This window comes from Camelina sativa, chromosome 9, assembly GCF_030686135.1.
Source record: "Camelina sativa cultivar CO46 ecotype springtype chromosome 9, ASM3068613v1".
Taxonomy (NCBI): domain Eukaryota; kingdom Viridiplantae; phylum Streptophyta; class Magnoliopsida; order Brassicales; family Brassicaceae; genus Camelina; species Camelina sativa.
Genome location: NC_141888.1, coordinates 43,690,438 through 43,703,865, shown reverse-complemented (window position 1 = coordinate 43,703,865; position 13,428 = coordinate 43,690,438). Strand labels below are relative to the sequence as shown.

The window sequence follows — 13,428 nt, the reverse complement described above, 5'->3', positions numbered from 1 at the left end:
ACAAGAAACAAAGATTACTTTGGTTGACTAAAAAAAAATTCAATCGTATGATTCATATCCTTAAGCTCTATACAACTGGCTTGCCCTTGTACTGCAGAAGCTCTAGTCATGGCTAGTCATGACCTACTCATACACAATGCGAGAGATGTGTTTTAGTCTCACCAATAATCGTTGTATATATCGACCGTGGTAACAAAGCGGCAAAACGTCCTCTATTTGGTGAGGAACTATCTAGGGTATGAATCGGTGGAGAGACAATACAAGGTAGGTATTGTCAATGATATGGTTTTGAGGAGCATCAAGTTTTGGCTTTAGGAAAGTTGAAACCGTCGTCATGGGGTATGCGATATTGGTGTACAATTTGTATTACGTATAGCTTCGGTCACTAGGTTTTTAAATGATTCCATTGCATGGTCGTTCGCTTAAGTGTAGTGTATAGGTCTGGAAAGTTCAAACTAATTCAAGTTGTGGTAATTGGTAAATTGGCTACACTTGTGTCTGGAAAGTCTAGCTTTGTCACTAGAAGAACGGAAAGTATTGAACTGTGGGTTCTTTTTATATTAGAATTGTATGGTTTACATAAATATGCTCAATCCAAGACGCTGAAGTTGAGATTTTTAATTTTCATCATTAGGCTCGTAGAACGGAAAACTTTAAACACAACAGACGTTACAAGAACTGTGTGGCTACAACTACAACTGAATATAAAACGTTACAACATTGAAGGCAATACATATATAAACTATATATATATGTATATATAGTCCTCTGCACCTAAACTGTGCACATAGAGATGAACTTACCTTACACCGTGACACCATTCATATTTACAAATGAATCCTGCCGGTTTCTTGAGTAAACCAGATTGGTTTATATGGATCCACCACTCTTATGTTCAGCCGGTTCATGGAAATTTCCGAGCTTTATGAGGATACATGGATGACTTTTGGAGTGTTCTCGTTGGTGGTGGAGGCGGCGGCATCAAACGGGAGTGATTCTTGAACTTGCTTGAAGATGAATGTTTTCTATGTGATTCTATTGGGGATGATGATGAGCTTGGGAATGTTCCTTTCTTGTTCTCCATTGTTGATAGTTTCAGTCTCTTTGAAGGCTTAAGATGATGATGATGATGATTATGCTCTGCGGCTGAATCTTTTCTCACATGGTTGTTGTTATTGTTGTAGTTGCTTGAGTTATGATCGAAGGAGGAAACAGTTGTCTTGTGCCTTTCGGGAGGCTTTTCGAGTAGTTTGGTTTTGCGGGCTTTCATGGATTTCTGAGAGAGCTTATTCGGCCATCTGAGGATTCCATTTGGGTTATTGTGTTTTGCGGATTGGACTGCAATGTCACAGAGCGTTTGAGCAGCTGCTAATAGCTGTGGACAGGAAAGAGCTGTACACAAAATATCATCATCATCAGACACCAGAAGAGGATTTTTGATAAAATATGAGGTAATCAGTAATATCATGTGAAAACATACCATCATCTTGAACATCTCCTGATCCCTCTGGTTCTGCATTTGATGAATTGATGTTGTATAGTTTTAGTTAGGAGTAAAAAAAGGGGGCCGTCAGAAAAGAAAGAGCATAAAAAGGGGGGAAACAGATTCTACCTTTAGGAACAATGGAAACTTTTGGAAGGGTAGAAACAGATGCTTCTGAGCACTGGCACAACGTGGTGTTAGCGAAAATTGTTTGACAGGTCTTAGTTCCAGTAATAGTTTGCTTCTGTAGTGGAGGGACTAAGTTTTGGTTGAAAGTGAGTGATTCCAGATTGGCGAAATTATCAGTTACACCCTCTGTAGAACCCATAGTAGTGTCGGGTATTCTTAGCCATCGTCCTTGACAAAGTGTCTTGCCGGTTACAAGCTTTGCTGCTTCTGAGTTGGTTCTAGAGCTCCCATTAAAAGCCTGTGACCAAGGGAAATGTGGCAATCCACTACGAGGAGGTAGTTGTTTAGCAGAACGCTGCTGGTCCGAGTTGTTTTTAGAGTTCTGAGAAGGTTTTGATGCATCTTGGAGCAGAGAGTCTAAATCTTTTGGCGGTGGAAGGCCTAATCTTTTTAATACATCACTAGCGTCACATAATGGAAAACTAAGTGGAGTGGAAGGAATATCAGAGTTCATACAAAGATCCTGAGAAAACAAAGAGTAGATCACTTTCAAGTTATAGCAACAAAACCATTAAAAGTCATGTTATACTTACAGGTCAAATGAGAATATGTATGCAACTTCAAAATGTTGAATTAAGAAATCTACCTTGGAAGATGAGGACAGATCTCCATCCAGAGCGTTTACTTTATCGGTGTTTTCACCATTTGGTAGTGAAGCAGAGACAGAGCTGGGTGGTGAACTCAAGGTTCTGCTGAGACAAGTTTCTAATTCTGTAGAGCTTTGTGATTGAACAGGCCTCCTAGTTGGTACAATGGACCAAACATTTCTGAACACACTGAGCAAAGTGTCATTAGTATTCTCCAATTTCTTCATCTTGTCTTTTCCCAAAGAAGGACACTCATAAGAGCCTTCAAGAAGATCTTTTAATGACAAATCTTCAATGAGTTTGGTAACGTCATTTATTTCAGGCTTCAGGCCATAGGCACCTGCATGTAAGGAAAATTAAGAGGTAGACACAACACTAGGAAAAAGTTCAGAGCATTTTCACATGAGGAGGATATACTGACGAGACCTTGCTATATCAACAAGGCCGCATTTTAATGAATTAGAAGTGAAATGCACAGGTGCTATTGACTCTCACACTGTCCCTTTGGTACCTTAGCGATGCAAAGAATATGTCAGCCAATGAAACCTTTTTAATGTGATGTCAGAGATGATTAAGAAAAAAAAAAAAACTAAAAATCACAACAAGTGACTGAGGGAACGTCTAAAGCTACCTCAGACCAGGTTCATTTGTAAATCACATCAAAATTCAGACGACGCAATCTATAGAACTGAAAGTATACAAAAAAAATATAATAACTAGCCAAAGTAAATGGACCAGGTTGAGGAGTCAACTGTTGAATTAGCATTACTCTATTGGATACCACAGGAAGAGACTAATTCAGAAGCAGTCACGTACCGAAAAATGCATACTCGCCAGTCGCTGAACTGATTGTTGAAAAAGTTCTCGTGGGAACTTTAGAAATCCTCCTATCACCTCGTTTACCATTACAACTGGTCCGCTGTTTCACCACTAACGGTTTATCTGTTTAGCAATTAACAGAAGGTAATAAGTAACCTAAGCTAAGCCAAACTGATACAAAAGGACATTTTTTTCAGAGGGTGAACCAATCAACTATCACCAACATATTACATATTCTTCAAAAACATCATGCTATTGACTAGATAGATGACTGCATATACCGCAGACAAGGAAATCACAAGAGTTTCTTAAAAATCGCACAGAACTTTGTTGTTTCCAGATGGTCAAGACAATCATCAGTTTCAAATTCTCAATGTTAACCTCTTTAAAGGAAAAGAAAAAGCAAAACTTTGAGTGCCTGAGATATACCCAAGAAAGTAGTAGACCCTTGCCCACACATCTCCTTGGTGTCATTATCTCTTGGTATGGTAACCGTGTCATCTAAAAGTATCAATTTAGTCCTTCTCGAAGTCCCATTACTACTACTCCTCGAAAGTTTTCCTCTTTTCCTAGGAGACTCAGCACTTTCTGGACTGGCAACTGGTGAATAACCGTTTGAAGGCTCGGACGAATTTTCAACTCGAAGTTTGGTAAGCCTATCATGTACAAAGTCGTGTGAATGCATTAACTTGCGCCATAACGATGAATCCGACGCCCCACTGCTACTTCCTGCAACTGAAACAAGTAGACGAGTAAATCGAAAAGTATCCAACCAATGATTGAAAAGTTTACAAATTTACCAAACTCTGATAGATATGTCTTATTACCAAAGTAGCAAGAACAAACACACACATTTGGATCTACGACTATAAACTATACTCACTAGTCAATCCAATGAAGCCCCAAATCGAGTTAAACTTAATATCCCCAAATGAAATGTGAAAGTCAAAATGAAGAGAAAGAGATGATCAAATAACTAACCTTTCTTGTTGATTGAAGCACTACAACGCTCAATCGAAGAATTAACACTACCAATAGAGACACGAGCCTTGTCAGAGTTGTTGTTATCTGCTTTATTATTAGAGGAAACCCTAACTCCACCACCACACCCTTCAGATCCCATAAGCTTAGCCGGCAACGAAACATCCACAGGACAAGAAACCTCTAACCCATCCATCACAAACCCAAATCGAAAACATCGCAACCGTTTAAGCTGCTAAACAAACTCATCATCATCTCCTTTAAAAGCAAACCCAGATAGTTCGATTCGAGCGAGCTGTAAGGAAGCTAAAAACTCGCAGAAATTTCTGGATTGAAGTGAGCTAAAAAGAGTGCGATTGATTTGGGGCTTTTTTTGTTTTGTCGATGAAGGAAGAAGAAGAAGAAGAAGAAGAGGAGGAGAGAACGAAATGGAGCGGCTGCGTAAATCGAGGGGGGAGGGGGGGGGGGGGATGGTGTATAATAAATCTAGGGCAAAAAGAAAAGTGAAAGAAGAGAGAAAAAAGATTGGAGTATTTATAGTTTTCGGGAAATTAACTTTGTCTTTTGTTTTTTTTAGATAAGCCGTCGGACGGTGAGATTGTTCCGGTGAGCTCGTCCGTACCGGTCATTATTTGAGAGTTTAGAGCCGTTGGATGTAAGAGTGGTGACGAGGTTTTTCGTGATCTAGCTGGTTAATTGAGTGACACGTATTCAAGTGAAAAAACTCACTTGGTTCATTTGAGTTTCCAAAAATGCCACTGGAAGATTCTCAGGTGGCTTTGCTTGGAGCGGGGGGTGTGTCGGGACTTATATTATCTTTTGACGGAATTACCCCTTATCTTGAATATATGAAATGAATGAACGCCGTTAGATTTGTGTGGATTCCGTTTTAATAGTTTCTTTTTTTATTATTTTTCTTTTCTTTAGTTTTTGCTTAAAAAAAGACATAAAATTAAAACATGTAATACCACCATTTACTAATCCCTATCTTTTATGAACAAAATAAAGAGAACTTATAATCCAAATTAGTGCTAAACTGCACCTTTACGTAAATGTTGGATTAGCAATTGCCAATTGGGCCTAGGTTATACGAAGAAGAACAATTGTATTGTGCCAAATAGTGCATATTAGTGGATCTCCCATGTTTGTACATAAAATATATATATGCTTGTGTGGTTTTATTGGTTTATGACACATATATGTGGATAAGCGTTGGCAGAGTCTTCGTTACGTTTTCTAAATAATTTAAGTATACGTTTGGACACGTTCAAGAGACAACATATTGATAAAAGATTCTACAAACAAAATGGAGTCGGGAGTTTTTTTTTAATCCACTTATTCGGATTTCAAATAAAAAAAATATAGTATTGTTCATTGTTTTGGTCAACCAAATGTATAACTCAAATTATCCGTTTGGAAAAAGTAAAATAATTTTTTAGTTCGAACTCTTTATTTGATTTGTTTCGATTCACAAAATATAGAAATGTTAGTTTAGTTTTATTTTTCTGAAAAACAAAACACTCTAGCCGCATTTGACAAAAAGAAAATAAAAACATATTTAAATGCCAAAATTGTTTTTTGTTAAGAAAGAAATAAAGTTTGGTCAAAAGACGAAGCCGTCCCTTCCGGTACACACGAGCCGCACGTGTGCTTTCCTTTTTTCTCCTTCCCCCTTGTCTCTCTCTCTAGCCGATTCTCTCTGTCTAGCCGTCTAGGGCTCCTCCTCTTCCGTCTTCTTCTTCTTCTTACCTTCTTCACAAACCCTCTCTTCTTTATCTCTCTCTATTGAGTCTGTACGAAGACGACGGTGGTGGTTCTGAACAACCTTGATCGGAAACGGAGCTCCGAAACTGGAGGTCGAAGACGGAAACAAAAAAACTCTTATCTCAATCCCATCCCGCCGGTGTTTCGAATTCGAAGGGGTTATTGTAGTTTTTTTTTTGATGGAAGATAGTGTGGTAGATGATGTTATAAAGAGGTTACTAGGAGCGAAGAACGGGAAGACCACGAAGCAGGTTCAGTTCACGGAGGCTGAGATTAAACATCTTTGTTCTACCGCTAAACAGATCTTTCTCAGTCAACCTAATCTCCTCGAACTCGAGGCTCCTATCAAGATTTGTGGTATTCCATTATATTACCAACCACAATTCCTTTACAATCTTTGTTCCTTGATTACGTTTTGGTCATTAGAATAGAACTTGAGGTTAATTAGCTAATTAGAGAGCTGTTGAAATTATTTAGAGGAATTTGTATTATGATGATGATGATTGGTCAAACTTGTGTTTCTTTGATAGCAGAACTTGGTTAGAGCTTTGTATAAATGCATATGAATCTGATGCTTGTGTGAGCGTAGTAGTACTTCTATAATGGTTTTGTTTTCGTCGTATGTTTTTAACAGGAGATACACATGGTCAGTTCTCGGATCTATTGAGATTGTTTGAGTACGGTGGCTACCCACCGGCTGCAAACTATTTGTTCCTTGGGGATTATGTAGATCGTGGGAAGCAGAGTGTAGAAACCATATGCCTTCTTCTTGCATACAAGATCAAATACAAAGAGAATTTCTTTCTTCTACGTGGCAACCATGAGTGTGCTTCGATTAACCGTATTTACGGATTCTATGACGAGTGCAAGAAGAGATATAGCGTTCGAGTTTGGAAGATTTTTACTGACTGCTTTAATTGTCTCCCTGTTGCTGCTCTTATCGATGAAAAGATCCTCTGTATGCACGGCGGGCTATCCCCTGAGTTGAAGCACTTGGATGAGATCAGGAACATTGCTCGTCCTATTGACATTCCTGACCATGGGCTGCTATGTGATCTCTTGTGGTCTGATCCTGACAAGGATATTGAAGGATGGGGAGAGAATGACAGGGGCGTCTCTTACACTTTTGGGGTTGATAAAGTCGAGGAGTTTCTTCAAACACATGACCTTGACTTAATTTGCAGAGCTCATCAGGTGATGTTTTGCTTGCTTGAGGAAAACCCCTTTTTAGACATGTATCTGTGGCATTTCAACTTCTCATTATAGTGTTACTCAAAGCTTATTATTATGACTTACTAATTATGGACGAATACTTTAACCCATTGAAGTTTGATTGTTTTTTTTCACTTTAGGTTGTGGAAGACGGGTATGAATTCTTTGCAAATAGACAGCTAGTAACGATATTCTCGGCCCCAAACTACTGTGGAGAGTTTGATAACGCAGGAGCAATGATGAGTGTGGATGATTCCTTGACGTGCTCGTTTCAGATCCTTAAAGCATCTGAGAAGAAAGGAAATTTCGGATTTGGCAAAGCAGGAAGGAGAGGAACCCCACCTCGCAAGGTGAGATTGTTTAAAGCTTCAAATGGTACAGCAGTTTTATTAGGGGCCTTTCTCCTTACGCATCTCATTGTTTTGTTTCTCTTTAGGGTGGAAAAGGCTGAAGAGAAATCCCATAAACTCTGTTTTGTGTGTTCCATGTTTCTTGGTTCAAGACACTTGCTTGAGCTGAAGTGTTATCAAACTGTCTTCTTCTTCCTCTGCTCTGGATCACTTTGGCAAGGGAGTATTTCTGTCTTTTCCCTTGACTACTCTGGATCACTTGACATGTCTTTGAGCTATGTGAATCTGAGATATATTCTCTGTGAGATACACACTTTATGTTGTTTTTTGTCAAAACTTCTAAATGAAAATTATAATGTTCCTCGTCTCTTGGAAAAAAAACGGCACGTTGTTTCGTTTATTAGCAAAACCCTAGTTCTCTCTATCTTAGAAACTAGGTATCTTATACCTTCTGCTGTTCTGCATTAGAGTTATTCTATATACACATCTGCACACACAAATGATATCTCAGAAGAACTAGGCGGAAAACTTAAAAAGATGATAGCTCAACGATTCGCAGTAGCAAGTTCCTTTCTTGTAAGGATGAATCCAAGGATGACCTTTGTTTCAAGGATTCATCCAAAGATGACTATACAAGAACTTAGCATATCGTCGAAAACAGCAGATCCTTCCCAAGTAATCCCAAGTCCCTCTCTGTCAAAGATCGATCTGCGAAAAGCAATAAAGAAGCGAAACGACGAAGATTTGGCCCTTATGGGTGAACTAATAGCTTCAAAAGCAAGAAACTCTAACTTCATCTTTTCTCCGGCATCAATCAACTCCGCATACACAATGATGGCTGCCCGCTACGGCTTTATCTCCGACGAGCTTAAAGCTGTCTTCAGCGAGATCGCTACGGTGGTTTTTGCTGACGGCAGTGCAAGCGGTGGCCCCAAATTCTCGTATATTAATGGCTTTTGGGTGGAGCAAACACTCCCAGTTGATCATCCGTTTAAGGATCTGATAGAGAAATCTTTCAAGGCTACTTACGCTGAAGTTGATTTCCGATCTAAGGTAATGTACCCCCTAGCTACTCAGTTTTCTAAATTTAACGGATAACCTGTAAATATATTTATGAAAGTTTACATGATCATATATGGTTTGGTTTCTTAATTAGGGTTTATATATAAAGATTGTTTGTTCTTGAATACAAACTGCTTAACCATAAAGTCTATAACAAATCCTAAAACCCTAAAGAAACCTTAAAACCAAATAATGAAATTATTATGAGACAGTTAAGGAAAAACTCTTTAATGTTTCAAAGACAGTTTTTAATAGTTCAATGTTTAGGAAAAAAAAAGAAAACAAATTCATTGATTTTTATTGACATGTTTTATTGTTATGAAGGCTGAAGAAATACGTCTTGAGGTGAATAAATGGGCTGCAGATCAGACAAATGGTCTCATCACAAACCTTCTTCCTCCTGGATCAGTTGAAAGCGAAACCAATGAGGTTTCTGGAAACGCATTGTACTTCAAAGGAGCTTGGGCTCAACCATTTCAGAAATGGTGTACAAAAAACAAAAAGTTTCACCTTGTCAATGGCTCGTCAGTGTCTGTACCATTTATGAGCAGCAAAGAGGAGCAATACGTTAAGGCTTACAATGGTTTCAAGGTCCTCAGGCTCCCATACCGAAAAGGCGATGATGATACCAATCGTGAATTCTCAATGTATTTCTATCTGCCAGACAAGAAAGATGGATTGGATGAACTCGTGAAGAAAATGACATCTACTCCTGGATTCGTGGATAAACACATTCCGTATCACAAAGATAAAGTTGATAACATCACTATTCCAAAGTTTAAAATCTCTTTCATGTTTAAGGCTTCCAAGGAAGAAGAAAAGCTTCATATTTACCATAGTGCTTGCGTCGAGATCGATGAAAAAGGTGCAAGAGCTGCTGCTGCCACTGCTATGGTGCGATACAGCTTTTCTACTCTTCCTAAGATCGATTTTGTGGCTGATCATCCATTTCTTTTCTTGATTAGAGAAGACAAAACCGGAACTATTTTGTTCGCTGGTCAAATCTTCGATCCTTCGAAAAAATCTTCTTAGACGGGCTCATATCAGGTTTAACCGGGTTCTGATCTTAATTGCTTTGGTAAAGAGAGAAGTCAAGTTTATGCCTTGGTAGTTTTGGGTTTAATTAGTTCATGTTCTAATTCAAGCAATTATATTTAGAAACCGACAATTGGTTTGAGTTGAGGAGGGATTTTATAGTTTAGTTTAGGTTTTTTTAGCTCATGCTCAGTTGTTCGCTGTCACTGATTTGACGTAACTGTGATCAAATTTGGTATCTTTATATTTTTAATTAAGTGTCCTCGTCAAAGTTGTAATTTTTGGTTAATTAATAATCTATATTACATTTTTATACATTTGTATTAAGAAACATAATATTTGTGGCATTCTGATGATGATGGACTCCGATCTCAATTTAGAGTTATGATCTTATAACTTAATTGTCAAGAAAGGAAGCAAACTTAGCAAACAACAAATTTATATGATTTTTTCTCTCATTTGTTTCTAGTGAAATACAAAAGATAGGTAAAAGAAGGAAAGCCAAGTCTAATGAATATTAAGGTAGGAAAGTGTCGGTCTCTTTAGATGAGCCATTAAGATTTAGGAAATTTGCTTAAACCACCATAATAAAATGTGTTAATTACATGTGGCCTTTAGATTACAATTGTGGCCTAAAGCACAAATGTGTTTTTCATAGATGGAAACGATCGACTAAAACCTCCTTTTGTCTATTAACTTTCAGCCAATAATATCATATGTTTCATTTTTTTTTGCGGTCGGGGATTCTGGACATCGTCACGACAAGTTGGGCACGAGTGGTTGCGCTGCAGCCACGTCCGAATACAATCCGTGTGGAAGTTGTGGGAACAACACAATTTCATGATCTTCTTTTGACCACCATCTAATGATAACTCTTCCAGACAGATTGTGCAGTCTTGTTCCATTGGTATTAGACGACCTTGAGAGTCATAATCCTTGGCGCTTAACCAGTTATCCAGCCATGTTTCCTTAGCAATTTCAACTTCAGCTTCAAGCAAGAAGCCTCTTTCCCCTGTTTCTCCAAGGCGGCGGCTCATACTAACCGCGTCTCTGCTGATTTTTGGAACGATGCACTGTCGAGCCACCGGCACGTGGACTTTGCCTTGGTAAGCAACATAGCCAGATATCCTCTGCATATTTCTTCACTAGCAAGGAAAATATATGGGATATCTATTGCTGCTTCTTTTTTCTCCGCTACGAGTTTTTGGGAAGCCAGAAATTCACGACCGTTAGGACTCCGGACAAGAGTCCGCTCAACTTCTCGGATACTTATTGAGAAGGATCCTGAAATTTTGGAACTCACGGTCTGCGTCTTAGATATATAGCTAAGATTAAATTTCGTCGAGATGCTATCCATATCGTATAATACCGAAGCTTGATATGATTCACTGATTAGGCAATGACTACGTACAAAAAAACTCTATTGTCTCTGTGTTCTGATGATTGTTGCTGCATTATTTCGTTTATTTATAGAGGTCCAGATGGGTTTCTAAATTCACTTAGGAGAAGGATTTATAATTAAGCGAGGTTTTTTTTTTTTTTTTTTTTCTTTCTGAAAATATATATCATATATGTATATTAGACTAGGATTTACCCTGTGGTACACCACGGTTCATTCCTTTTATATTTTATTTGTTATAAATCAATAATTCCATGCATTCTGAAGAAATTAACAGTCAAATATTTATAACAAATAGATCAAAATTTAAGTTATATATTTATGTGTTAGTTTTGTTTAGTGTAAGATTATATAATTGTATTTGACTGTTAATTATAGGATTTAACCCACAGTTTACCGCAAAATAATTTGTTCTCCATATTATCATAAATTACTCAATTTAATATATCTAATATCCTAATGTTGATAATGTTAGCAAAATAATGAAATGATAAATTACCTGTGTAACACCAAATTAATGATAATTAAATTTATATTCGTATTGATCTAAATCATTTGAACAATATAATTTCATTGCATGTTATTTTAACTTTTAATTGTAAATATTTATTATATATTAAAATAACTCAAATATAAAATAATATATATCTGGAAATACTTGTTTGGTTACAAAAATCCTAAAACAATTTTTAAAATATATACCTGTTTATAAAAATTCAAATCACATCATATGCTAAAAAAATCTAAAATTTTATTAACTTTACGTATTAAATAGTAATTCAAATAATTAAATATAAGATTAAATAAAAGTGAAAGAATAATTCTATTTAAATGTAACATATTGCTTTAAATTAGGTAGATAGATTTTAGGAAATTAATATTATCAAATAAGGAAATGATTGTATTTGGTTATAAAGATTGTAGAGAATTTAGTTGAGACTTGTTTAGATACAAAGATAAGAAAGGATGACACAAAAATGTACTTCAAAAATGTTAAGATAGATGATGTCTCATTGAACTTTTCCTTCTTCTATCACATATACTACTACATCGAATTCTTTGATTAATAAACTTGACTTTTTTGTTATGATAAATGTATATTAGTATATACTAATGTCTATATTAAAATAAACATGTAAATAATATTTTACTTAATTATACTCGCATCATAGTTGACTAATTGGCATTCTTTTGAAAGTACAAATGAAGATGCAAAAGTGCAAAAGTGCAAAAGTGCATTACTTAATTATACTCGCTTGAGAGTTGAGAACAGCTTTGTTTTGAGAGACTCTTTGTGACGCAGAGTCTTCTGCTTCTTTGGAAGCTGAACATCCGAAGCATTTTTTGTTTTAGCTAAATTTATAGTGATTCGGTAAACCGTACGTTGAGTTGAATAAATCTGTACTACATCTATTTGTTTTGTTTTGTATCTCTACGTTCGATTTCGTTTCGGCTGCTTATATACTACACGTGTCCTTGTTAATTAACCTAATCACTTCTTCGTCCTTAAGCGGTGCAACGATGGGCTTATCTTGGACATATTTGTTGGCCCATATATAGACATTTTTTTTTTCCCTGATAGGACGGTGCACCAAACCCTAGTTCTTATCTTAGTCTTCTATATAAATATCTTATATATACCCACAGTACACACCCCACAGAGACACAAAAAAACTTTTGAAAGATGGTGAGGCCGAAATTAAGCAGTGTAGAAATCGCAGAGCCCTCTCGCGCAGAGGCGAAGAGAAGGAAGATACTGGATGTGCAGAAAGCGATGAATAAGCAAAACGACGTTGCTCTGTTCCTTGCGGGGAAAGTAATTTCTGCCGTAGCCAAAAACTGTAACTTCGTCTTCTCTCCGACATCTATTAACGCCGTACTCACCATGGTCGCTGCTACCTGCGAAGAGGAAACGTTAAGGTCCTCTATTATTTCCTTTCTTAGGTCTTCTTCCACCGTCGAGCTCAACTCCGTCTTCAGCGAAATCGCTTCTCTCGTCCTTGTGGATGGAAGCAAAGCAGGTGGGCCAAAGATTTCTTCAGTTAATGGAGTGTGGATAGAGCAATCAATCTCGTGTAGCCCCGAGTCGAAAGATCTCTTTGATAACTTTTTCAAGGCTGCTTTCGCCAAAGTTGATTTCATATCCAAGGTTGGTTTCTGATTTCTCTCTTTTCAATTTCGAATTTGCTTTGATTAGATTAGCTAGGTCAAGAGCTGGCATGTGTGAAACTACATTTATATCTTATTCAATGTTTTCGATCTTTAGTTCGGTTTTGTTTGGTTGTGGTTTTGTTATAATGTTTGTTGTTGTTGTTGTTGTTTTGAAGTCTGAAGAAGTACGTGAGGAGGTGAATTCGTGGGCTTTACATCACACCAATGGTCTCATCAAAGATCTTCTTCCTCCTGAATCCGTTACAAAGGAAACCACTCAGATTTACGGCAACGCATTGTACTTCAAAGGAGTTTGGCGAAACAAATTCGACAAGTCAAGGACGCAACACAAACCTTTTCACCTTTTCAGTGGAACCTCAGTGTCTGTGCCATTCA

At 37.3% G+C, this 13,428-nt stretch overlaps 4 protein-coding genes and 1 pseudogene across 4 annotated transcripts; 3 read left to right on the top strand and 2 right to left on the bottom strand.

Annotated features, from left to right (window-relative positions):
- Window positions 1-608: 608 nt before the first annotated feature.
- On the bottom strand, window positions 609-4,280 carry LOC147939491 (uncharacterized; the record flags this gene model as incomplete). Its single annotated transcript, XM_087464570.1, is given in 7 exon segments — window positions 609-1,392; window positions 1,481-1,513; window positions 1,613-2,135; window positions 2,259-2,599; window positions 3,076-3,201; window positions 3,508-3,813; window positions 4,060-4,280. Coding segments are annotated over 7 exon segments (2,013 nt in total). The 3' UTR covers window positions 609-904.
- Window positions 4,281-5,340: 1,060 nt separating this feature from the next.
- Window positions 5,341-8,733, top strand: LOC104714762 (serine/threonine-protein phosphatase PP1 isozyme 3). Its single transcript, XM_010432217.2, has 4 exons — window positions 5,341-6,180; window positions 6,458-7,017; window positions 7,176-7,385; window positions 7,472-8,733. The coding sequence occupies exons 1-4, from the start codon at window positions 6,003-6,005 to the stop codon at window positions 7,484-7,486; spliced, it is 963 nt and encodes a 320-aa protein (XP_010430519.1). The 5' UTR covers window positions 5,341-6,002; the 3' UTR covers window positions 7,487-8,733.
- Window positions 7,923-9,604, top strand: LOC147939490 (serpin-Z1-like). Its single transcript, XM_087464571.1, has 2 exons — window positions 7,923-8,438; window positions 8,772-9,604. Exons 1-2 carry the CDS (start codon window positions 7,923-7,925, stop codon window positions 9,477-9,479), a joined length of 1,224 nt encoding a protein of 407 aa, XP_087320697.1. The 3' UTR covers window positions 9,480-9,604.
- A 570-nt stretch (window positions 9,605-10,174) lies between these two features.
- LOC147939489 (uncharacterized) lies at window positions 10,175-10,618 on the bottom strand. Its single transcript, XM_087465959.1, has one exon. The coding sequence runs from the start codon at window positions 10,616-10,618 to the stop codon at window positions 10,175-10,177; it is 444 nt and encodes a 147-aa protein (XP_087322085.1).
- Window positions 10,619-12,554: 1,936 nt separating this feature from the next.
- On the top strand, window positions 12,555-13,427 carry LOC147939488 (serpin-Z2 pseudogene; annotated as a pseudogene).
- The last annotated feature ends 1 nt before the right edge of the window (window position 13,428 follows it).

What these genes read in the sequence shown, in the direction of transcription:
- LOC147939489 (XM_087465959.1), bottom strand. Translation starts at nt 10,618, where the DNA reads ATGCAGAGGATATCTGGCTATGTTGCTTACCAAGGCAAAGTCCACGTG.
- LOC104714762 (XM_010432217.2), top strand. Translation starts at nt 6,003, where the DNA reads ATGGAAGATAGTGTGGTAGATGATGTTATAAAGAGGTTACTAGGAGCG. An exon ending in GGCTCCTATCAAGATTTGTG is followed by an intron (nt 6,181 to 6,457) that starts GTATTCCATTAT and finishes TGTTTTTAACAG; the next exon opens with GAGATACACATGGTCAGTTC. An exon ending in TAATTTGCAGAGCTCATCAG is followed by an intron (nt 7,018 to 7,175) that starts GTGATGTTTTGC and finishes TTTTCACTTTAG; the next exon opens with GTTGTGGAAGACGGGTATGA.
- LOC147939490 (XM_087464571.1), top strand. Translation starts at nt 7,923, where the DNA reads ATGATAGCTCAACGATTCGCAGTAGCAAGTTCCTTTCTTGTAAGGATG. An exon ending in AAGTTGATTTCCGATCTAAG is followed by an intron (nt 8,439 to 8,771) that starts GTAATGTACCCC and finishes ATTGTTATGAAG; the next exon opens with GCTGAAGAAATACGTCTTGA.